Source organism: Sarcophilus harrisii, chromosome 2 (assembly GCF_902635505.1).
Source record: "Sarcophilus harrisii chromosome 2, mSarHar1.11, whole genome shotgun sequence".
In the NCBI taxonomy this organism is placed as follows: Eukaryota; Metazoa; Chordata; class Mammalia; order Dasyuromorphia; family Dasyuridae; genus Sarcophilus; species Sarcophilus harrisii.
This window is the reverse complement of record NC_045427.1, coordinates 306,595,004-306,620,700: the sequence shown is the minus strand read 5'-3', so window position 1 is coordinate 306,620,700 and position 25,697 is coordinate 306,595,004. Positions and strand designations below refer to the sequence as shown.

General features: G+C 37.1%; 2 protein-coding genes across 2 annotated transcripts in view; one reads left to right on the top strand and one right to left on the bottom strand.

The window, feature by feature from the left end:
* BBOF1 (basal body orientation factor 1) overlaps window positions 1–1,538 on the top strand; it is an 81,238-nt gene extending 79,700 nt beyond the window's left edge. The window contains exon 11 of the mRNA XM_031952536.1: window positions 80–1,538. Within this exon, the coding sequence (XP_031808396.1) occupies window positions 80–194 (115 nt within the window). The 3' untranslated portion in view covers window positions 195–1,538. The remainder of the gene's footprint in view (window positions 1–79) is intronic.
* On the bottom strand, window positions 1,185–25,574 carry ALDH6A1 (aldehyde dehydrogenase 6 family member A1). Its single transcript, XM_023502137.2, has 12 exons — window positions 25,306–25,574; window positions 22,713–22,772; window positions 16,038–16,112; window positions 15,666–15,827; window positions 15,308–15,386; window positions 14,587–14,889; window positions 13,575–13,696; window positions 9,742–9,931; window positions 7,645–7,826; window positions 5,643–5,822; window positions 5,345–5,443; window positions 1,185–2,157 (listed from the first exon to the last, which is right to left on the bottom strand). The coding sequence occupies exons 1-12, from the start codon at window positions 25,357–25,359 to the stop codon at window positions 2,053–2,055; spliced, it is 1,611 nt and encodes a 536-aa protein (XP_023357905.1). The 5' UTR covers window positions 25,360–25,574; the 3' UTR covers window positions 1,185–2,052.
* Window positions 25,575–25,697: the final 123 nt, after the last annotated feature.

Below are 25,697 nucleotides of genomic sequence, written 5' to 3'. Positions count from 1 at the left end.
AGAAAATAGTTAAAATACACAACTGTGTCAATATCTGAACTAAACTTTGTTTACTGACTTGATTTTAATTTTATTTCAGGGATGATTATAATATCAAGGATCAGACCTTCATCACTCAGCAAGTTCCGCTCACAGGATCTAGTGACGTTGTCCTTCCTACTATTTCAAAAAGACCAGATCATAGTATATCATAAATCTGATCAATTTCATATCCTTTTAATCTTTCCCAGTGAAAGCACTCACTAACACACATTCCTCCTTTTTCTAGACGAGGAGTTCTTAAGGATCTATCCTGATAAATAGCTCAATTATGGGAGCAGGGAAATTTTTAAAGTATAGCCACATTGAAAAAGAAACATTGTGTTTAGTGTAAGATGAATTATGCTTCCCTTAGTGTGACATGTAATTATGGCTTGGCTGTTTATTTTAAAAGACAAATATACACATCCCTATGAGCTAGTGCCCGTAAACTACACTTGGTTCAATTAGTGTAATCTCAAGAATCCCTGAAACTATTTAATTTCATATGAAATTCATATGATGACTTTCTATTATTACCCAGGGTATGACTTGGAATGAAACATGAACACATTACACATAGATATAAATTCACATACATTATGGGTTGTCATATACACAACCTAGATTTAACATATATTGCCCATCAAACCATATGATTTTATAAAAGGATAAAATAAGGGGAAGTCTGCCTTTCCAAATATAGATCTTCATTATCCTTATTAAAAGTTAGCACTTTAGAAGAGATATTCTTATTGTGACATTTTTTTTTTTTTTAAATTAAAACTCTTATCTAATTTGGTCTAACATTCCATTTGGTTTGAGGTTAGCAATAAGTTTACTACAAATATGATACTTGGCATTTTAAAGTATCTGACAATGTTTTAATTTACTACATAAATAAGTTTGGTCAAGACAATTTAACTAGAGAAATATGTAAGTTTCTTATCTTTAAATGAGAAGATAAGACCACATTATCTTTAAGGGATGAATACCAGAGCTTGTTGTTTTGGGCTCAGAAACTGATACAACATATTAAAAGTATATGAAAGATATTTGGAATCACCAAAAATGAGAAATTATCTACTCAAAATCATTATCTTAAATTTTAGTTCCATATGACCAATACAGCTTGCAATTAAAATGAAGGAAAGCTAGGCATAAGGTCACTTGAAACAAGGCATAAAGTTCATATTGCTGGCATGATAACACAGTACAGGTTTTATGGTATTTTTGTCATGAAAAAAATTGAAATTTCTCTTCTACCAAGAGATTTCTATAAAGGAATTGTCCTCTAATAAAAAGACATAATTGAAAAATGCAGGGAGGACATTAGAGCATATACATGACAGACAAGCTAAAGAGTCCTTCCATATAAGAAATATGACAAAAATTGTTTGCTGTAAGATTCCTTTCCCACTTCACTGTAAGATCTCTTCACTTCTAAGAATGACAAAACTCCTGGAATAATATGTTGAACTAGTCCTCTGTTATGTGTGTGGTCACCCTTCTAAACAAAATAGTTGAACAAAAAAGTTGTTATGGAAAAAAGTACTCAGTAGTGGCAATCTGAAGTAGAAGGAAGACTGACAGAACCATAAAAATAAAACATAATCAGTGAATCACCAATATTATGATAGAGGGTTATATTTTGGGGACCAAAAAGAGATAATGTCCTGTCCTATTTTGTGTTTTATGACTTCTTCCACTATTATACTAGAAGGTCTTCCTTGAAGACACTCATGTCTCCCTTGGCCGTTTCCCACTTCGACTGCTCCCCTGGATTCTCCTTTTATTTAAGAATTTCATAGATAAAATAGTTACTTCATAAATAGAAATAATAAGCAACTAAAAACCCTAAATTGAAATTTTGAATACCAGGAGGCTGTCTTTGTGAAGTAACAAAAGCATTATAGGAAAAGGAGGTCCCAAAGATCATCTGGCTAGAGTATTGTGCATTCCTAATGCATTATGTTGGCAAGATCTGTGAAAGAGTAGTTACTCAGGATTGAAAAAGTGTGCTAAAAGTTCTTTTTAATGGCCCATAGTTGGCATAACTACAGTAGATGCAGTTATCATGGAGTCTTCTTCTTTCCACTGAGAAGTAATGGTTTTTAGCTGTGTGTAGAATTGGATGCCCTAAAAGGAACAAGAGGGAAAAAAAAAAAATCAGCATCAGTTTGAATGACTCCCATGTTAACTCAAAGAATTATTGTATTGTCTGTATTCTGTTATCTACAATTAAAACTCAGTGTATTAAATGCTGCAAAAGTATGAAATGTTTATGTAGAAAAGTCAGAATAGTTGAGTTATTAAAAAGTGATATATACTTCCTCTTTTTGGAAATTTGTGGAGAATTTAATTGGTCATCAAAATCCAAGGACACTTTTGAACATTTGGGTCATGAGTAGAATGTATTTGACACACTCTTATTCATTTATAAATTTCTACCAAATGTTATGAGACCAGTCTCTAATTTTCATTTAAAAAAAACCACATTCTCTGGACCTTAATTATTTCAAGGCCCTGATAACTTGGAAAATGAGATCTTTATCAGCTTATCCACTTATGCTTGCCAATATTGTATAATTTGAACACTCATTTCAACCATTTTTCAGTGAATAATGACCAAAGGATTACTACTTTTGATAAAGTTGGAATCCTCAACTTAAACTATAGATAGATTTAAGTAAGCAACTTTGTCAACTTCTGAATAAATGAAATTTTTCTTAATTGAAATAAAATAGCTGATAACTCTCATCAAGCCAAATGAATTTTTTTTCCTATAACGTGTTCTGCCCCCAAAATCCAGCTTATATTTATCTGTTTGGTATATTTTTAAAGTACCACAAAATGTTCCTGACTATATACTTCAATTGAAACTTATGGCAATGTGTATCTAAAAGAGTAATCTATAATGTAATATACTCTAAAAGAGTAATCTATAATGTAATATGTTCTATCATTAATTTTAATAGCATAAAAATCTATTTTGAGATAAAACATATTAATCAAATTTCTTAGATGAGAAGAAAAAGAACTGGCTTCAATTCTTTTTTAGATTCTTAAATATTAAAAAATGAAATATGACCTTGATAAACCTCTTTCTAGAATTATTTGGTAAAACCTGACCCATTAATCTAAGGAAAATTAAATTTGATTCAAATATACATTATTTGGGATAAAAGGTATAAAACCCTACTTTTTGAAACTTTTAGATATAAGACATGCATATACCTACAGTTTCCATATGATGTAAGAGTGACAATTTCCTTATGGCAATAAATATGAAATAAATATATCTCGACTCATTTTTCTAGCCTAATTTTTCATCATTATTAATAAGGGAAGAAGAAGTATAAATATAGAAGCATATAATCCAGATATTTAATATGTATATCTGTGGTATTTCTGGCAGAATATTTACTGCTATTGCTAGTATCTGAATCAAATCAAGACTTGGGATCATAGAGCTAGAAGGGACCCTGCAGGATCTAGTATTGGCCACTTTATTTTATAAAAACTAACATCTAGAGAGATTATATTACTTGGACAATATCACATAGGTAGCAAGTGCCAGAGTTGGCCTTCATCTCTAAATCCAAGACTCCCTCCAATGCATTCAAACAAGTTGTACTTGTTTGAAAATGTGTTTTCAATTGTTATCTTTAAGCAATTTTATTTTCTATAAAGGAACATACCCAAACAATCTGCTTAAAAGATGGCTAAGATGAAAATCAGAATTCTTTTTTTCCTCAAGGAAACTGATCCCTAAACAATAATAATTTTGCTTGACTACTATACCTTTTAACTTGGGAAGTCAACTCATAGTGTGATGTTTCTTCAGCTGTCAAATCTAAGCATAAACTTTGGGGGAAGATAGCAAGTATAACTGAAAATCATAAAATGATTCTCAAAGTGCTTGTTACTAAAAGTAGCTGCTAATAAGTAGAAACATTGTTTTAATCATAAAATTGGTTACCAGATGGCAAATTGTTTTTACCACAGCAATCATCTCCTAAGGTATGAAAGGATTTTGATGCCTGTTGGTAGAGCAAGTACCCAATAATGTTGAAATCACAGCTCCTTTAATATTTTAGTAACTTATTTCTCCTGCTTGTAGCCTATGAATGAGCAGTGTTCCAAGGCAGGAAAAAAGAAGCAATCAGATCTGGATAATAGTTAAGACTGATTATTCAGAGATACATAACCAAATGCCAATACAACATTAAACCAAGAAAGTTTCCATTCAGAATTACATTTGGCTTGTCAAAGCGGGGGCATAATCATAAGAAAATAATGATGCTATTGGTACAGAAAAATAGAAACCAGCAGAGTGTGCAATTTAAGAATAGTACCTCTCTTTGAAAAAGGATTACTAACAGTAATAAAAATATAAATACAACCTAACATTAATGTAGGATTTTAATTTTCTTTTCTTTTTTTTTTTTTCGGCTAGTTAGCAGTTTTATTTTATGCAGAGTACAATGAAGAATTCCTGTCTGTCTCAGGAAATCTCTGCCTCCCCCCCTTTTTTTTCTACCAGAGACCTCAGTAACAGTAATGAGTATTTTGGCATTGGCTATGGAGGTGAGGAAAACTAAATTCTTCCTTTCATTGTCCCCCTAAACTAAGACCCACAGCCAATTCCAAAACCTGAAAAACCCTGATAAACCAAGGCCAAGGAATATACATACTTACATATAGAATAGGCCCAATTCTTTGCTTAAAAGTGAAGCCCTGAAACCAGATTCTACATTTATTCCAGTAAAAGGGCTCAAAATTTATCTTCACAGTTTAGGGTTTTGGCCATTTTATCTCCTCCCCCTTGATCCTCTACAGACAGTGCCATTCCTATTTATGACTTCCAGAACCTAGTCACCAGAAACATAGGACTTTCATTTTCTATATTGTCTATCATATATTTCATTTTTAACAATATTCCTATCAAGTAGGTTGAAGGCTTTTCATTTTACAGAAGAGAAAAATGAAAACGACAGATTCTGTTTTCTGTGCTGGAAACTGAGATCTGACCTTTTATTTTAGTCTGTGCTGGAAACTGAGCTCTAAGCTTAGTGTGTGTTAGTGCCTTTTCTATAAAATCATACTGCCCTAATGGCACATAGAAGATTATTTGACTACAATTCTCATTTTTTGGTCACATCCGGTGGTTCTTCTGAACTTTACACCTTACTTCACAGAAACTATTGACACCAATCTTTTTTCAGTAGCATGACAAGTATGTTATTTTTCCTCCTGCATATATCCAAGAAGAAGTTCATCAAGCAAAAATATAGCAACCATTTCTAATATTTAAGTTATTTACCTGTTTGCCATAAAAATTGGTGTCACCTCTGAAGGAAGAGCGAGAACCCGTAAATGAGAACATTGGCAAAGGCACTGGAATAGGGACATTCACACCCACCTAATACAGAACAAATACAAACAACAAATAGAAAAAATTGCTATCTAGTGAAAATTTTGAAACCCCCAATGAATCCCTGTTTTATGATTGGAAGAGAGAAGATTAGTGGCATATCCCACTCTCTTAAGTGGGTTACATTAATTGCTTCCTTTGCTGACTACCAAACTAATGAGACCCATCTAAAATATATTTCACAAACCTGCCCCACATCCACCATGTGAGAGTATTTTCGAGCAATGGCTCCATTGGTGGTAAAGATGGCAGTTCCATTTCCATATGGATTGTTATTCACCATCTTGATGGCTTCATCCAAAGTTTCTGCCTCCAAAACAACTAGAACTGGGCCAAAAATCTCCTCCTTGTAACAGGTCATATTTGGCTGATAAGACAAATGAATTGTAAAAAGAATGATATGAGATGCTGAACACTTTACTATCACATAATTCCTCTCCCTTTTCACATACAATCATCACAATAGTAATTTCCCCCAGCGAACACTGTATAAAACACTCATCATTTATAATTCTAATTTACCTTTTTCTCATGCATCTGAATATAATGTTTGCCTGTTTCAGCCCAAACAACTTGTTAAAAATTATCTTAACAATTTATGCCAGGAATAAAGGAATGTTTAAGGAAAATTAACATAATAGATTGGTATCAGTAACATTAGTAACAAAAAATCATATAATTATATCAATAAATGCAGTAAAAAGCTTTTGACCAAAAAAAATTCATTCCTAATAAAGTTTGAAATAATGGGTATAAATGAATTTTCATTAAAGCACCTACTTTAAATCATCAGCAAGTATTACTTGTAATGGAAAAAAGCTAGAAGCTATCTCAAATCAGGAATGAAACAAAGATGCCCATTATCTTATTCAATATTGTATGAGAAATGCTAGCAAATATCAATAAAAAGAATCAGAATGGGCAATGAGGTAATAAAACTATCTCTCTTGCAGATAACACAATGATATACTTGGAAAATCTTGAGATTCAACCAAAGAGCTAGTTGAGAAAATTTTAATGAAATAGTATGATATAAAATAAACCCACATAAATTGCCAGCATTTCTATGCCACTAATAAAATCTTGCAAGAAGTGATAAGAGGTTCATTTAATAATTGTGGATTGCATAAAGTACCTGGGAGTATACCTGCCAAGATAAACCCAAGAACTACATGAATATAATTATAAAACAGTTTTTATATAAAGCCATATTCAAATAATTGGAGGTGTTAATAAAGTGACAATTCTGCCTATTTGTTCACTTTATTAACACCTCCAATTATTTGCCATCCCAATTAAAATACCAACAAATTTCTTTATAAAACTAGGAAAAATAATAAAATTCATTGGAAGAACAAAAAGTCAAGAATAGCAACAGAAATAAGTTTAGTAGTACCAGATCTTAAAGCTATAAGGCAGTAATTATCAAAATTAGCTGCTACTGGGTAAGAGATAGGTGAATAAGTGGATCAGAGTAGATATACAGTAGCAAATGATTACCGTAACCTTATATTTGACAAATGTAAAGATTTCAGCTTTTGGGATAAATAATTGATGGGAAAACTGGCAGATAATAGTTGTAGACCAATATCTTCCACAATATGCTAAGATAAGGTTAAAATAGATACATGACCTAGATATAAAGGATATATATGTCCTAATTGACAGAACATGGAACATATTATTAGACTTATGGACAGGAAAATAATTTTTTGCATAAACAAGAGATTGAGAACATTGTGAGATGTAAAATGAAAACTTTTGATTACATTCAATTAAAAATGTTTTGTATTAATAAAATCAATGTAGCTAAGATTAGAAGAAAACAGAAATAGATCCTACTTGACTGTAAGCAGCCAAGTGATTGACCCCTTGGGTTAGAGATTCTGGGCTTACATGGATATCCCAAAAGTCTTAAAAGAATTTTTAGGGGCAGCTAGGTGTAGTGAATAGAGCACCAGCCCTGAAGTTGGGAGGACCAGAGTTCAAATCTGGCCTCAGACACTTAACACTTCCTGGATATGTGACCCTGGGCAAGTTACTTCACTCCAATTGCCTTGCTAAAAAAAAAAAAAGTTTCAAGCTTTACTATCTTGTATACGATCCTAAATCCACACTAAGATTTAAATTTTGTGTTTCTAACTGGAACAATATTTTAAAATATAATTTAGATGGTTATCTCTAGTTACCTTGACTTTTGAGATGATCGTTGGTCCAACAAAGTTGCCATTTTCATAGCCTTTAACTTTAATTTTTCTTCCATCTAAAAGAAGCGAGGCTCCTTCCTTTGTTCCACTCTCAATGAGATGGCAAACTCGTTCTTTGGCCTGTGGGGAGATTAGAGGGCCCAAATCAGCTCCAGGCTGGTCCCCTGTAAAACAAACATCAATCATGTAAGATAATGTTTTACTATGATGATGATGATACAGAAGTCATGACTGTTTTAACTAGAAGAAAAGGCACAGTGGAAAGAGGATGATATACTCTTTAATAGGCATCATTAAAGTCAGAGCCAAACATTCTCTAATCCACAGCCATTTCATTGCCTTGGATATTTGTAATGGGCTGAGGTTTGAGCTGATGCACTGAGGTCCCAAGTACATGAGGCTAGATAGTAATTGGGCTATACTCTATTAATATACATGATTGGATTAAGAATGGTCCCTGCCCACTCTCCTTGCAAGTCCTGATGTGTTGTATAGGAAATGACGATTTTGGTGGGTGGAGGCAGAGAGAGAGGGAGCAAGACAAGTGCGGAGAGATTGGGCTGAGTTCAAGACTCCGAGCTGCTGGTTGTGTGGCTGCTGGTCTAGCTAGCTTCTTGACTCAGCTGCACACATTGCTATTGCCGATTCTCTTCCACCTCCGATCCTTCTTCACTGAGAATAAAGACTGACGATTTTCCCCTAACCTGAATTCCTGTCTCGTGCTGATCTTAAAATATCTGATCTTAACATTTGGCTAGCTGGTGGGAACCAAGGACTGAAGAAGTCTCCGGTGACCAGGAACTTGGGTGAGTATTGTTAATAGACAAATAAGGAACTTATTTTCTTAAAAACTAAACCAGTAATTTTTTTTTTTTGGCTAAAATGGGACAAAGGCTAGCTAAAGACTCTCCATCCCCGCCCCCAACCCCACCCAAGAGTGGTGCTATGGAAAGCATGATTAAGCTGACAGAAATACATGGGTTACTTATAACTTGGGAACAGATAGCGAGATTTGTGGGTATATTAAACTGCATCACATAAAAAGACTTTTTCAGGACTTCAAAAACTCAGGGGATCATTGGATTCCCTGACATGTGAAACAATGGACAATAGATTGGTTTTGGACTATCTCTTGGCTGCTGAAGAAGGGTATGTGTGACTGTTGTTTACATACCCACCTTCTAGGACTTCTGGTGATCTTTTCCAACACCATGTTGATTTATATTGTTTGCTATTCTGCTACTTGTGTGTACAATTCATGTTTGTTACACCACATCGAGCCTGCACTGACTGAGGGAGGGTCATCCCTAATAGCCTCTGGTATTGCTATGTGCTTGTGTAATACCTCCCATGCTGATGGGTTTGTGCATAATAAGACCCTTCAGCCCAGAAACCCCTAGCAACCCCATTTCCCTTTGGTGCTTTTCATCTCCCTTCCTGAGATGTCAGGTAGGGCGTGATCATCTCCTTTATGCTTTCACCGCCTTTTCTGAAAGTCAGGGAGGCTGTGATCACCTCCTTTCGGTGCTTTCACCTCCTTCCCTGAGAAGTTAGGGAGGCTGTGATCACCTCCTTGGGGCTCTGACCTCCCTGAGGAGTCAGGGATGGCATGACCACCAGGTGTTCTAAAATAAAGAAAGCGGAAATGTAATGGGCTGAGGTTTGAGCTGATGCACTGAGGTCCCAAGTACATGAGGCTAGATAGTAATTGGGCTATACTCTATTAATATACATGATTGGATTAAGAATGGTCCCTGCCACTCTCCTTGCGAGTCCTGATGTGTTGTATAGGAAATGACGATTTTGGTGGGTGGAGGCAGAGAGAGAGGGAGCAAGACAAATGCGGAGAGATTGGGCTGAGTTCAAGACTCCGAGCTGCTGGTTGTGTGGCTGCTGGTCTAGCTAGCTTCTTGACTCAGCTGCACACATTGCTATCACCGATTCTCTTCCACCTCCGATCCTTCTTCACTGAGAATAAAGACTGACGATTTTCCCCTAACCTGAATTCCTGTCTCGTGCTGATCTTAAAATATACGATCTTAACAGATATTGACTCCCAAGATGATCACAAATAGTTACCAGCATTAACTCGCAACTTTTTGGCACGCTCCACAAGTTCTGGCAGCCAATTCTTTGCTTCCCCTACCAAGATGGCTGTGGAGAGGGCCATACAGCGTTGCCCTGCAGCTCCAAAAGCTGCTCCTACCAGTTGGTTCAGAGTGTTTTCCTTATTGGCATCTGGCATGACTACCCCATGGTTCTTCGCTCCCTAAGGACACAAAGAAAGCAAACCATATTCTTATTGAACGTGTCAAACTGTTAACAGAAACTGAAGTGATAGTCGAAAGGAACTATAAAGCTTTATTTAGATCTTAAGAAATGGAAACCAGCAAAGAGTGGTAATTAAACTAGGAGAATATGGAATCTCAAATCTTGTACCTATTTCAAGCAAATATGGGAGGAAATGGGAAAAAAACCCCCACCATTCTTGGTTTTGGGAGATCAAGGATATATTCTCATTTTTGATATCACTAAAATCTTGGCAATATCTTTGTAAAAATCCATAATAACTCCTATCGTTTAGCCCTCCAAGTTGTATGAAGAACTTGTACACAAAATAAACCAATTACAGACAGGTGGTATAAATATTCATGTTACATAAAGAGGAAAAAAGGTGGTGGGAAGTTTAACTTATGATCCCAGAGTTCCGCATATCAAATGGGATGTGAACCTAGATTTCCTAACTCCAAGTCTACCCAGTTTTACCACAATATCACCTAACCTTTCAGGAAGGCAGGAGAATTTCATTAAGCATCACAGCTGAGCTAAATACTGCAAAGATACAACAACCCTTCCCCGGAGAATCTACTAGAAGACACAATATGCAAACAGGTAAGTTAATATAAAATAATGTGAAGGAGAAAGTACTATAAATGAAAGGTTTCATATAGGAAGTAGCACCTGAGATGAACTTTGAAACTAGGACTCTAAAAAGTCCAGTTGATTGGAACTTATTTCCATATCCTTTATATGAATTGATAGGCTGATACCAGATTGTGAAGGTCTCTAAATGCTATGTTGAAGAATCTGTTATTTTATTCTTGAGGTAAAAGGAAGCCATTGACTATGTTTAAACAGGGGAATGATATGTTTTAGTTTAGATATGTTTATCATTTAGGAATGATATGTGGAAGATGGATTGGAGAGAAGACAAGAAGCAGAGAGACTTATTGGGGTACTAATTAGATAACAATAGATAACGAGGGCCTTAACTGGGTCAGGTGAATGGAAAGATACTGTAGAAGAAAAGATCCGGTAATTGATTGGATATGGGAGAAGAAATTTTTTTTTGGGCTGGGCAATGACTTGCCCAGGGTCATATAGCTAGGACATGTTAAGTATCTGAGGTCACATTTGAACTTGAGTCCTCCTGACTTCAGGGCTGGTGCTCTATCCACTGAGCCACCTAGCTGCCCCAGGGAGAATAATTTTAAATCTGAAATTAGAAAAGTTGTAGGAAGGATATCTTGGATATGTTGAGTTTGAGATATCATAGGATATGTACAATGAGATGTTCAAGTAGGCAGTGATACAGAGTTCAGGAAATATATTAGGCTGGAAATAAAAATTTAGGAATCACCTGCATAGAGGTAGAAATTTGAAGAAAAAACAGAAAATGAGACTTTACAAATGTAGAGGATTCTGTATAGAGATTTGGGGGATAAACTCATGTTTACAATGATGATCCAGCAAAGGATATATAGTACAACAATCTGGTAAGAGAACCTGAAAAACATGGTCACCAAGCTTTGGGAGAAGAGATTCTCCAAGCAGGAGTGGCAAAAGTGGAAGAGATGTGAAGAGTGAGAGACGAGAAACAGCCATCTCATTTCACAAGAGAGACAAACTCGTTCTTTGGCCTGTGGGGAGATTAGAGGGTCCAAATCAGCTCCAGGTGGTCCCCTGTAAAACAACTTGACTGATTAACTTAGGGCATTTTCAGTCAAGTAAGTGGGACCAGCAGATATACAGCAAAACACTGAATCGTGAAGTAAATATGGAGAAAATGGAGTCAAGAATTTGGTTATGAAAGGGAAAACACAGTCTGAGGCGATGGCAGAATCAAATTTTTTTTTAAAGGATGGAGGTTTATAGGAAGCTGGAAAAGTGACATTTCAGATGAGAAAGGATATGACAGAAGAGACAAGCTCCTGAAAACAAAGATAGGATGAAGTATAAGTAGGTTTGTCTTGGAAAGGAGAAGAGCCATGTCTTTTCATAAGAGATGAAAACAAAGGAAAAAGAACTAGAGATGACAGAATTTTGAAATACAGTAAATGGGAAGAGAAAGAGCTCATGTGGATGACTTCTAGTAAAGAATTTTTTAAGTCAAGTCAAGTACGAGGTGAGGTCTTTGGAGATAAAATGGGAGATGGCATGATGTAGCGATCTTGAGGAAAGAAAATGTATGGAACAACCACTGTGGAGAGTTAATTTTTTTTAAACCAGATTTTTTTTCATCACCACAGTAAATTTCTGGTGAGAAAATTCCTTGTACCAATGCAAGATGGCACCTGCTTTACAATATATAATCTTAAAAGAGCAGGTTGGAGAACTGAGAGATAAAGTCACTTGTCTAGGATCACATAGTATTGTCAGAGGAAGAAGCCGAACTTAGGTTTTACTGACCCTGTGGCTGTCTATTATACCAAACTTACATATGGCTGGTCTCCAGTTAGAAATCTATATATCTATATATATTTTTTTTGGCTGAGGGATTTGGGGTTAAGTGACTTGCCCAGGGTCACACAGCTGGGAAGTATTAAGTATCAGAGGCTGGATTTGAACTCAAGTCCTCCTGACTTCAGGACCAGCACTCTATCCACTATGCCATTTAGCTTGTACTACTTTCCAGTTTTGTTTTTCCAAACATCCTAGTATAGGCCTATAATTTCCTTTTACTTAAGTAAATGTTATATCTTCCTAAAAAGTCTCCTTATCTCCAGTTTCTCTCTGATCTAAATCATTCAATAAATCAGGACATCCTGAAAAATCTTAAGATTTAATAAGTTTAAAACTGCACTTAGATTTTTGGGACTCTTATAATTCTTTCTAAAAATACACAGCACTATGAAACTCCAATGCTGAAAAACTTCCATAATCCTGGACACAACAGATACTTGATAATCTTATTGAACCAAACTGAGAATAGTTGAAGTTTAACTGGCCAAAATAAATGGAATTTCCGAATGTTGCTATTCCCAAGAGACTACTACAGGCAGATAGCATTATAAATAATTTCTGCAAAATTGTTCAGAAAAAGTGGTGGTGGCCACTGAGAATTACATGGTCAGACTGAAAGGTCAATTTATACTGTACAGTACAATACAACATATATCTCATTGCATACATTACACTTTCCCTAGAGGATATAAGTCAGGGTGGTTTAAACTTTTTCCACTTGTGAATTCTTTTGCCTGAGAGATTTTTACATGAGTCCAGGTATATAGGTATGTACGGTTTACAAATCAAACACTGATAATCATAATTTTGCAACCCCCACATTCAGTTATAGTTTAAGAAGCTGAACCTTAAGTAAACTGATTCTTGAATATGGGGCAAAAATAGTATTGAAAACGCCTTTCAAATAATCATTGAAAAAATGGCCAGAAATAAAGTTGGAAAGACAGGAAGAAGGGAGGGAGGAACACTTAGTACTGATGCCACCAAAAATTTATATATGGATGAGGAAGTATGTATTCTCTATTCTTTACTAGCAAGTTTGGGCTAAAGGGTGAAGTTTTCATTAAGAAACTATGGTATACTAATAAAGGATGAGTGGCCTTTTGGTTGAAATCTTGGTTATTTTTAAAAATGATGAGATCTGGGGAGAAAGTGAAAAGGAAGTTCACCATATTTGCTTGAACTCTCTTGCCATTTCTTGACCCTCTCTCGTAGATGTACTCTCCAGCTTGGTTGGAGCCCACAAAGCTGATTGCTTTTATGTCCGGGTGATCACAAATAAAATTCACAGCTTTAAGGAGAAAATAAGTTATTTTAACAAACACCTAATAGATTCTTCTTAACCTAGCATATTTCTTCCTTGTTGTCCACATCCCCATTGTTACAAGTTTGATCCTTTCCCACTTCAGCTTTTTCTTTTCTAATTTCCCTTTATAACTTGATTCTCATTCTTTTTAATTTTTTAATTTCAAGGCTACAATTTCCAATTTTCTTTTGTTCTCATCCTAACTTTGAGAACTTTAACTTGCTTTTTGTACTCTTGCCTACCTCCAAATATCTGCCTTCTTTTACTCCATTTTCTTGGCATTTTTATCTTTTTTTTTTTTTTTTTTGCTGAGGCAACTGGGGTTAAGTGACTTGCCAAGGTCACACAGCTAGGAAGTATTAAGTGTCTGAGGCCGCATCTGAACTCAGGTCCTCCTGACTTCAGGGCCAGTGTTCTATCCACTGTGACATCTAGCTGCCACAGCATTTTATCTTTTAGAGTATTTTATGTATTGCTCCCATGCATGAGTTCTTAGATAACACTGTACACAAATCAGTTGTACTTCACATTACATATAAGTATCTTAATTTTTCTTGTTTTAACTTGTAAGCTATATACCTTTTTTCTTAAAACATTTTTAATAATAATAAGTAAATGTCCTTTCGTTTTAACAGGTTCTTTGACCCTCAACCAATATTTCTAGTTTTACTGAGTACAGTGAAAGATTGTTGGTTATCAGTTTTTCAGTCATACCTAACATATACATGAATGGCAACACCATCCTTAAAACACTGGAGGTTATGCTAATAACACTTTCTTCTGTTATTCTTTAGGCCTTTATCTCAAACTTCAATACCAGTTTTTCATTCTTCTATTGGTAGTCAGATTTAAGATCCATTTTTAGAGACTTTTACCTTCTTGTTGTCCATGGATAACGTTCAATGTCCCATCTGGAGCACCAGAATCTTGCAGCAATTTGGTGAGAAACATAGCTGCTCCAGGTACTCGCTCAGATGGTTTCAATAAGTAGGTATTTCCACACACCATGGCTATGGGGAACATCCATAGAGGAATCATGGCAGGAAAATTGAATGGAGCAATGCCTGCACATACACCCAATGGCAGACGGAAGGAGTAAATGTCCATGTCTTTGGTAATGGAAGGCATGGTTTCTCCCATCATGAGGGATGTCACACTACAGGCATGTTCAACTACCTCTGCAACAAAGAGGGACAAATCAGACCATTTTCAAATTCAGAGCCATCACACCTCCAGCAGGGGCCTTTGCTAAATTCCTCTTCCTGGTCTGCTCAGCATGGCAAAAGACTTCTATTAATGGTGGATAGCTGCTTGGTCCTCAGGGCATATCAGTCTAGTGAAGAGTTCATACAAAATAATATCCTCTAAAGGGGAAAGAAACTGATCTGGAACACTAGGTTAAGTAAATGAACTTTTGAAAATAAATGAATATCATACACCAATGAGAGGTAACAACACTATTCATGAATCACTAGGAAAAGTCTTAAGGATTGATTAACTATATATCCTACAGTGAAAAAAGTGATTGTTCTAGTATCCGCTTCCTCCCTCCCTCCTAGAAGCTTCTGAAATCCTTATGAAGGACTGTCAGCTTACGAAGGCCTCGGAATACATCTCCCTCAGCATCAGCCAGGGTCTTCCCTTGCTCCAAAGTGATTAGCTTAGCAATTTCTTTCTAAAAAGAAAACAAAATGAAACCAAAGAGAAGAAAACCTTTCCCACCCTCACCTCCCTTGAATATTTCCCACATAGCCAAGTTGATGAGTAAGTAGGCAAATACTACTGGGGAAAAGCAAACTTTAGGCTTGGGTCTGTGCTGTTGATTTCAGAATAGGTACCAAGGAAAAGAGTCATTATGGAATTGAAGGATGTGACCTAAGTGACAATACCAAGGATAGATGGGGACTCCTCTTGTCATATTATCAAGGAAAGTATATTATTTAGATTTTCTCACCAAGTTTTCTTTGATAAGCTGCTGATACCGAAGCAGAACCTGCTGACGACTTAGTACAGATGTTTCTGACCATGAGGGAAAAGCCCGTTTGCAGGACTCCACAGCTGCATTCATTTCAGCTTCTGTGGTTTTGGGAACTCGGCCAATTAACTCATTAGTAGCCTGGAAGACAGAGAAGCATATCATACTTTATCTTTGTCCTGAGAGAGAAACATATCAGCCTTTACCTTTGTCCGACTTTTTAATCCCCTAACAGTTTCAGGATGTAGTAATCAGTCAACTGGTTAATAACATATTTATCCTGTATTTCCCCATCACATTCTCAGAATATTCTTAATTGGTCAATGTGGCTTTTAGAGCAACTTTTCTTACAGGGTTGTGAATATCGATCCACTTGTCACTTTTAGATTCAACAAATTTCCCATCTATGAAAAGTTTGACTGTTGGCTGAAAAAGAACAAACAAAAACAATTAGTTATTGTTGGGAATCTTTCTGTTTTTTCCACAATGTAAGAAATTCTAAGTGATTTTGGAAACTTTTGATCTCTATACATTTCACTAGTGAGAAAAAGCTAAAATTATTTTATCACAGTATACAATATTTGGTTTCCATGTTATGCGAGCTCATTAAGTGTTGGTATATTTTTATTCTGAAATAACATAATAAAATGAACAATAGATTTGAACTTTGGGACCCAAGGCTGAATCCCAGCAATTCCACTTACTATTGTGTGGGTCAGAAATGGTGAGGGATCACCATTTTAATAAAAAGAGCTGGAGAGATCTCTAGAAGCAAAGCAAAGTTTATTATGCGTTCTCCTGAGAATTGGGCCCGTGGAACAGACAATCGAAGGGAGGAGGCCCAGAAGGGGGCAGAGTCAACACTTTTAATCCCTAATGCAAATACCCCCTCCCACCACTGACCCTCATCTTTATTGCCTGAGGATCTTACATTCTAAAACAGGGAACTACCCAAGAAATTGAACTTGACCAATAAGTACATAGTTGCCCATATCTGACCAAAACAGAAAGACACTGATATCATAGGAGGATAACAAGGGGACTTAAGGAGGATAGCAGGGAGGGGACTCAAGTATGCCCTTGACTTAATGCTTAAAGTCCTTCAGGCCTACTCAAACTTTGAAATAGATGAAGCCTTACTCAATTTTCACAACTGTCTTGAAAGATCTCACCTCATCTCGTTCACTATGCAACCTTTGGACAAGTTAGTTAGGTTGTAATGCCAAAGTTCTCTTTTAATGGGGTGACCAGTTCCTCCAATTATCCTATTTCGTAATTCTGCCTTAAGGTTATGCCCGTCCCCTCTTAATGGTTGAGATAAAGGTTTTATAGACATTTCTTAATGTCATTAGAATATCAGTAACCTCCTTCTATTAGGTTATCCCCACCTAGGTCCCTCCATTATTGTTATTCCATAAAAGGCTCCCTGCCCAGAGACTCGGGGCTAGACTCTTTGAGATGATAGTCTCATCTAGCCCTGGGATCAACATGGATCCCAGTATTTCTCTCCATTTAATAAATTATTGAATTGGTCTCTAATCTCTGTCTTGCTCAGTTTCTTTGGCATTACATTTGGAGGCCCCAGCGAGATAATTAGAAAATGAGCAGGATTAGAGATGAGACTTTCCGGTCTCTGCCTTGGGCCGGGTGGCTGTGAATCTGAATTCTTGGCCTGGAGAGGTCGGGCCCTCCTGGATTTCTTTCCAGAGCCTCTGGGAAAGAGAGCAGTTTCAAGCCACAATAGCCTGATGGTAGACAATCCCATTTCGGCCACAGGAGAGTAAGTTTGTCTGGGTACCTTTTGGGGTACCATCTGGTTATGTCTTAAGACTTGTTTTGTTTGGTTTGGTTGATTAGTGAATAACCGGTTGTACGGTTGTCACTTGGGGTGCCCTTTTTGGGAGTGCCATTTTCTTGGTTGATGAGTGGCCTACTGACGCAGGGGTCACTACTGGAGTGTGATCTAGGCACTCCGCCACCTCAAAACTCTTTTCCTGGAGCAGATGCTTTGCTTGAGGAAACTCTTTCTGTCCACCTCTTTTCCAGAGACAAAGGCACGTCCTTTGCATTTCTAAGAGATGTCCTCCCACTTCTTCCATCGAGTGGGAAGTATATATATTTGAAAGTGGGACTCAGTTTCCCTACTTGGGTCATCCTGTGTAGAATAATGCCGGCCCCTTCCGCTTTTGCATGGTCAGGGGGCTATCTACAAAGACTGGGGGTTTTAAAAACGCCATTTGGTTTGGCTTTAATGTTAGTGTCCTACTGAATGTTGTAATTGTGCAGTTTAAGTGTAACCAATGTTCTGTATGTCTTGTATGTTATTAGACAGTCTTGTTGTGCTCTGTTCTATGTGATTTTTGTGAAATTGTTTGTAATTTGTTTGTCTGTTTTGGTAACTTAAGAGCTCTGTTAAATTTAAGAACAATGATCAAATTTAGGAATTGGTCATTTCAATACTGAACTCCAGCTGGTGAAAACATTTGATTAGGAATTTAAAGATGATTCTAAATTTGGGAAATGAATTGGTTATCCTTAAGTATAAGATCTTAAAGGAACAATAGCTTGTTAAAGAAGTTCTGTTAACTTGCCTGAAAGAGGTCATGTGCCTCTAATTTTACCTAAAGTATCTAACAAGGACTTTTCTGAAAGCTTCATCCCTGGCCAAGCTGGGCTTAGGAGAAGTCCATTGGGAATAATGGCCACATGGGGCCAGAAGGAGAGAAAGAAACTATGTTGTTTTATTATTTGAAATGAGATAGAAATGGATTATATGCTTTAAATCCAGCTCTGCTGGACATGTAGGTTTTATGGGATTCCCCCACCCACCCACTGATTTCTGCTACTTTAAATGTTGGGTGGGGTAAGGATCTTTGTAAAGATTTAAACTGCTCCCCTCCCCCCCAACTGCTGCTACTTCAGCTATAGGAGCCATTTAGTTAGCCTGGAGTGATTTCGCTGCCCACCCTTGTGGAGTTGGGGGAAAGGTAGTCACATGGAATTCTATTCTCCCCCCTTACTCTTAACTGTTCCAGACATTTTAAAAGCAGCAGACCGATAAGGTTATGGTAACTATTTGTTTAGGATTGTTACTAGAGGCAAAATATCTTGGGTTTGTAGTTAATATGCATTGCATTTTTTTCCCTCCTGTAACTGATTTCTATAATGGTCAATAAGAAATTGTTAATTCAATTATGTCATACATTGTTGTTTCCAATCCATTATGTGTAATCACTATATCCTAAATACTTGAGCAAATAAGTATTTAGTCTGGTCATCTATTGGTTACCAGATATTGTATCTAGACATTCAAGTTTTTTTTTAAGGTTTATAACTAATGAGAAGCCACATCTTGTAGCAGTCCTTGTGGACTGGTCTTTCTATCTCAAGACTGTTCTAACTTTTCTTTGTTAGATTAGTTTTTATTTCTAGATTTGGTCAAATTGCAGATATATTGACTTGCTTCTGGGACCTAGATCAAACCTTTGTTTGTCAGCTCGCCACACTACAGACCCATCCCCCTCGTGGACTGAGCATCATCCCTGTTCAGCTTGAAGAAGAAAATGACAGCCATCGTCCACTTTTCCTGATGTAATTTGGACTGATGGGGGGGGAATGGGAAAGTGGTTGACTTGTTAGAATTTTCACTGTATTATTGTGCTGTGTTTAAGACTTGGGATGGAAATTATTAAACTTGTGTAACTATTGCTGTTATGTTGGATCTGTTATGTATATGCATACATGTATGATTTATATGTGGGATGGTCATTTGATAATTCCTTTCAAAAAAAAAAAAAAGGGAGGAGAAGAAATAGGAAATTGAGAAAACTGGTATCTTGCTAGTTCAGATTTAATTGGAAGTACTTAAATTTACTAGACCAAGATTTGCTGGTTGTGCTTTAACTTGGAAATCCCTTACTCTGTTGGAATTGCCCTGGCAGACTCAGTTTTTGGGATTATTTTTTTAGAAACAACCAGAAATTGGATACCTGTCTTGGAACTGGCAGTCTCTCTGAGCTGTTGCTCCACTCCTGTTACCCCAGATCCTTAATTAGTATTTCAGCGTACTTAAAAGGATCTTGTTGATATTGAGGCCTCTGTGCATAATCTGCTCAGAAATCTGTATTCTAGTAGCAGCCCTGTTTGTTCTTCTGGGCGGGACAGGTGGAGCCGCTCCAAGCCTCACCCTTCTCTCCTGGAGCCGGCTGCCCCTCTGAATGGGCAGCACAACTGCCTTGAGCCCTGCTGCTCTCCGTAAGCAGAGGCCGAGTCATGCACAAATGACCACAGCTGTCCATATGCTCCCCAACTGCAGAGGATCTGACAATTGATTGTCAGAAATAATTGAAATAAGGAACTTTGTGTATTGCTGATTGATTCTGGGGTTATCAGGGAGAGACTTGACCTTGCCATAAGTCCTTGCATTGGTCTAGCTTTATTTTGATTTTTATTTACTTCACATAGGGTTGTTCAAATTATAGTGCTAAGGCCTTCTAGAGGAAGGTAATTCAAAGATTTGAATAGTTCCAAGAGAAAAAGGGGGGAATGCCAAAGTTCCCTTTTAATGGGGTGACCAGTTCCTCCAATTATCCTATTTCGTAATTCTGCCTTAAGGTTATGCCCGTCCCCTCTTAATGGTTGAGATAAAGGTTTTATAGATATTCCTTAATGTCATTAGAATATCAGTAACCTCCTTCTATTAGGTTATTCCCACCTAGGTCCCTCCATTGTGGTTATTCCATAAAAGGCTCCCTGCCCAGAGACTCGGGGCTAGACTCTTTGAGATGATAGTCTCATCTAGCCCTGGGATCAACATGGATCCCAGTATTTCTGTCTTGCTCAGTTTCTTTGGCATTACATGGAAGCCTCAGACCCAAAGATATTTTTAGTAAAATATTGTCACTATTTTCCTCACATATAAGATTTTCCTCACATATAAGATATGTAAAATATTTTGTAAACCATAAAGCACAATATAAATGTCAGTTTTTATTGTGACAGTGGAATTATTAATCATTAATACATAGTAGAACCTAATACCAATAAAAGTAAATACACATCTATTGGAAGCACAAAAGCAATCAAGAGATTAGCATTTTAGCAAAGGGAATTAGTTTTCATGAAACTTTAATTCAAATGATTTTTCTGTATGATCCTGGCTAAGATCTTTAGAATGACTACATACTGTAAAATATTTTTTGTCTTCCCTGCAACATTGCTTGTAAGAACAAACACATAAGAACTGATATACCAGAAAATCCTAGAATATTCCTTCATAAAATTTCAGTACTTTCAAATTGAAAATAAGAACAGCAAAACAGGGAATGATGAAAAAGGAAGTAGGGGAAAGGAATGAAAGGAAAGGAACTAAAGGAGCTAGTAAAAGTATACTACTTGAACTCTGAAAAACATTAACAATTCAGAATTCTTGGAATATTCTGTAATTACTATTTCTCTATCTAAACTGATAAGGCTCAGAATAATATTTTGTAGGGAGCAAATTTAGACTGACAAATTCACATTAAGATACTGGAAATGGTTTAGTTTAATATAATATATAATTTCTTTTCTAAAAATTATTAGGAATATATATTTGTAGTAAAGACAAAAATATCTGGATCACAGAATCATAAATTTAGTGCTAAAAGCAATCAAGCATCTATCTAGTCCAGCCCACTCATTTTACATTTGAAAAAACAGCAAACTTAAATAAATGACTTGCCTAGAGATCTAGAGAATGGATTTAAGGATGGTATTCCACTCCCTAGGCTGGTGTGCGAAAGGCAGTAATGCTCACCATAAGATAAGGAAAGCATAAATTCAAAAGATTCTCTGGAATCCTTTGTTGAGCCGACAAAAATAGAAGATGCTTTGAAATTATATATTATACCCAAGCATTGATAAGCCTCTTTAAGTTAATCAAAACCTATGAGGAGTATAGTGCTAAATAATTTTTTAAATAATATTTTCCCCCAATTACACGGATAGACAATTTTGTTATTTTTGCAGGCAAGTGGGGTTAAATGACTTGCCCAGGATCACAAGGCTAGGCTGTGTGTCTGAGACCAAATTTGAACTCAGGTTCTCCTGCCTCCAGTGATGGTGCTCTATCTACTATGCCATCTAGCTGCCCCAGGAAAGATAAATTTTTAAAAAATTAACGTTAAAAGTTCTAAGTTCTCTCCCTTCTTCCCTCCTTCTTCTTTGTGAGAATAATATTAGAGCATAATGTATAATCATGCAAAACACATTAGTTCTGTTGTGAAAGAAAACACCCCCCCTAAAAAAAGCCCACAAAAAAGTGAAAAATATTATGTTTCAATTTGATAAGTGAAGTTTTCTATTACTACTTACTATACCTTCATGCCACATTTATGATCTCTTTCTCAAGCTTATTATCATCAATTCTTTTTCAGGAATTAGCATTTTTTCATCATGAATCCCTTGGGATTGTCTTGGATCGTTGTATTGCTGAGAATAGCTAAGTCATTCACAGTTGATCATTATACAATAGTGCTGTTACTATGTATAATGTTCTCCTAATTTTGCTCACTTTATTCTGTCAGTTTGTGCAAATTTTTCCAGATTTTTCTGAAATCATCCAGCTTATTTTTATAGCACAATAGTATATTACAATCATATCCTAGACCTTATTCAGCCAATCCTCAAGTGATGTACATCCCCTCAATTTTCAATTCTTGCCACCACAAAAAAAACTGCTATACTTTTGTCCAAACAGGTCTGGATAAAGCTCTTAAGAGAGAATGCCACAGGAAAAATAAATCCGTTTTTCTAAGGATCAGGGACATTAATTATCAATAAACTGCCTTTTATGCCTTTAAATCCTGACCTTGAGCTTTCCTCCCAGACCCAGTGTTTCTTCTGCTGATACGCCCTCCCCTCCCCTTCCCTTCCCTCTCCGCCCTGCTCTGGTTACTACCTTACCCTGTAGCACAGGGAGTCCTAACCGGGCGTCCACCTGCGCCCCGCTCCGAAAAAATACCTTTGTTAACCCCATAAACTTACCACTGAAGATGAGGAAAAGCACGATGCTGGGTACCAAACAGGGTTTATCTTGGAAGAAACCTATGAGACAAAGGAAAAAAATGTATCATTTTTTGGAGTAGAAATTCAATGAAAAATGTAGGGGGAGAAGAAACCACTTGTATCCCCAAACCCAAATATCACATTAAGTGTCAAGTTTAACAGAGGAACTAGCACTCTTAATGTAAAGTTATAGATTTAATCTCATAATTATCACTTAGACTTACTAGATAGCATTCAAAACCACACTATGGTCACAGAAGGGCATACTTTATTCAAAAGGAACATATTGACTAAAAAGCTATTATGAAAGCACTATAATTTAAGAATATACAGTTATGTTAAAAAAAATCCATGAGACAAGAATGATAGTGAAGAAAAGTTGGGTGAAGATAAATGGAATTTAAAAACACTTTGATAGGAACATATTCAGACAGAGGGATATAGATAATAACTTGGGAAAGAGATCATATACATGGCATGAAGGTATAGTAAGTAGTAATAGAAGACTTCATTTATCAAATGATACTATATATGTAAAGATATTGACAGGTCTTTTAGAATTACATGGTTAACTCTTCATCTAGGCATATCAAAGTAGTCAACTAAAAGCAGAGCAGGTGATAAAATTTTTAAAAGAAGTTTTATTGATATTTTAAAAAATATTTTCACTTACCAATAACCCTTCTTAGTAGAACTGTACTGGCAACACAGAAGTCAAATCAACATGTTTATCACAACTGTATACCTCTCATTCTCTACCTGTAATGTACCAATTCTCTCGAAAATGGTGTGTGTGTTTCTTTCCTTTTTTTTTTTTTTTTAAATAGCCTTTTATTCACAGGTTATCTGTATGGGTAATTTTACAGCACTGACAATTGCCAAACTTTTTGTTCCAATTTTTCCCCTCCTTCCCTCCACCCCCTCCCCCAGATGGCAGGATGACTAGTAGCTGTTAAATATATTAAAATCTAAATTAGATACAGAATAAGTATACATGACCAAACCGTTATTTTGCTGTACAAAAAGGACCGGACTCTGAAATATTGTACAATTAGCTTGTGAAGGAAATAAAAAATGCAGGTGGGCATAAATATAGGGATTGGGAATTCAATGTAATGGTTTTTAGTCATCTCCCAGAATTCTTTCGCTGGGCGTAGCTGGTTCAGTTCATTGCTGCTCCGAAAATGGTGTGTTTCATGATTTAACAAGCCATCTGAGATCAAGAAATAGTTCCTTCATTGGTCTAAATTCTCACAGTATGATTTTCCTTTACAGCAATGAGGTCATTGTATTTATAGTTCAACTTGTTTACTTGTTCTCCAATAGTTTTTCTGAATCTAATTATTAAGAACTTGACTTGCCTTAAAGATAATTTCATTTTCAAAAATGGAAGGAAGTGAAAAGCAATATTATTCTGGAACCGATTTTGACAAAGTATTTGGAGACAAATGATGAGGACCTTGGAACACCTTACCATTTAACTAAATTTGCCATAGTGGTCGTTGGTTTTTGCTTAATTGTCTTTCGTTATTCCAAGGAGGTTTATTTAGCTGGAAGGATTTTATTTAGAAACGACAAAGTTTAAAAAAAAAAAAAAAAAAAAAAAAAGCACCAACCCAAAAAACACCAAACCCAAGGCTTCAACTGAATTGGCAGAGATTTTTCAAGAGCATGGGAGAACGTAAGCTGATCTGGACGTTCCTCTAAACTAGATGTTTGGCTTTAAGAATTTTAAAATTAATAAAGTGTTTCTGGTAGACTCGTCCCTAACGCACAGATCACACCATTATTCGGTCTCTGTCTCTCTACCTCTCCCGCCCCGCCCCATAAAAGATTGGCAAGAAACTCTTTTAGAGCAAAGGCAGCGGAAAATCTAGGAGAGTCAAAAGTTCCTTCAAATGATCTTCTCTTTTTCCCCCTTCCTTTCCCTACCAAGAACTCCAGAGTTCAGAGGGCATCGTGGGTGGAAGAAAGCAGGTGAAAGGAGGGAGCTGTCCCCCCCCCTCCCCCGTTGCAGGCGCAATTTCCGTAGCAGCTGTTTGATTTCGGGGACTCCTGTGACAGTTTTTTAAAGCCCACGAACTCCTCAGGATGTTTTTTAAATGCATACAATAAACCACACAGCATCACGAAAGAAGCCACTCTTTAAATGCGGTTAACAAAGGTATTTTTTCAGAGCGGCGCGCAGGTGGACGCCGGTTAGGACTCCCTGTGCTACAGGGTAAGGTAGTAACCAGAGCAGGGCGGAGAGGGAAGGGAAGGGGAGGGGAGGGCGTATCAGCAGAAGAAACACTGGGTCTGGGAGGAAAGCCCAAGGTCAGGATTTAAAAAAAAAAAAAAAAAAGCTTTTGCACGCCAGAGATTGACTGGCCGCAGGTAAGATCCGGGATGGGGATGACAGAGCGCGTCAAAGGTCTGGGAGGGTGCCAGGATTGAGGGTCAGGGGGTAACCGGACTAGATCCAAGGGATGCAGGCCCTGGGCCGGTAAGTCTCCTCCCTCCGGACAGGGGGAAAGGAGTCAGCCCGACCCGGATCTTTCCAGAGATTCGAAGTTCTCCCCTTTTTTCTCACCCGAAGCATCCGGGCTCGTAAGCCCGCCGCTGCAGCCACCGCTACCACCGCCATCGCTGCCTGTCTCAGTTAGTCACGGGATCGGTTACCAGCCTGACCGCCGCCTAACTCCGCCTCCCTCACCTTTCCATTGGCAAGAAAGAGGAGGAGGAGACCCTTGGTTCTGGCCAATCATGCGGCATAGCTTCCTTCCCCGCCCCCCTATCCGCCTCCGCCGAAGACCATCTGGGAAGGTATCCTAGGCCGAATTCGGCTCTTCTTAGCCTCCAGTCTCTCACTGCTACTACGATTGGCCGAGGCTGGGAAGACGCCCCCTTGTTTTCGGGTCTCCAGCAAGAGAAGACGCCTCCTCAGACGGAGTTTGGATTGGCCAAGGGGAAAAAGTTAGGCTC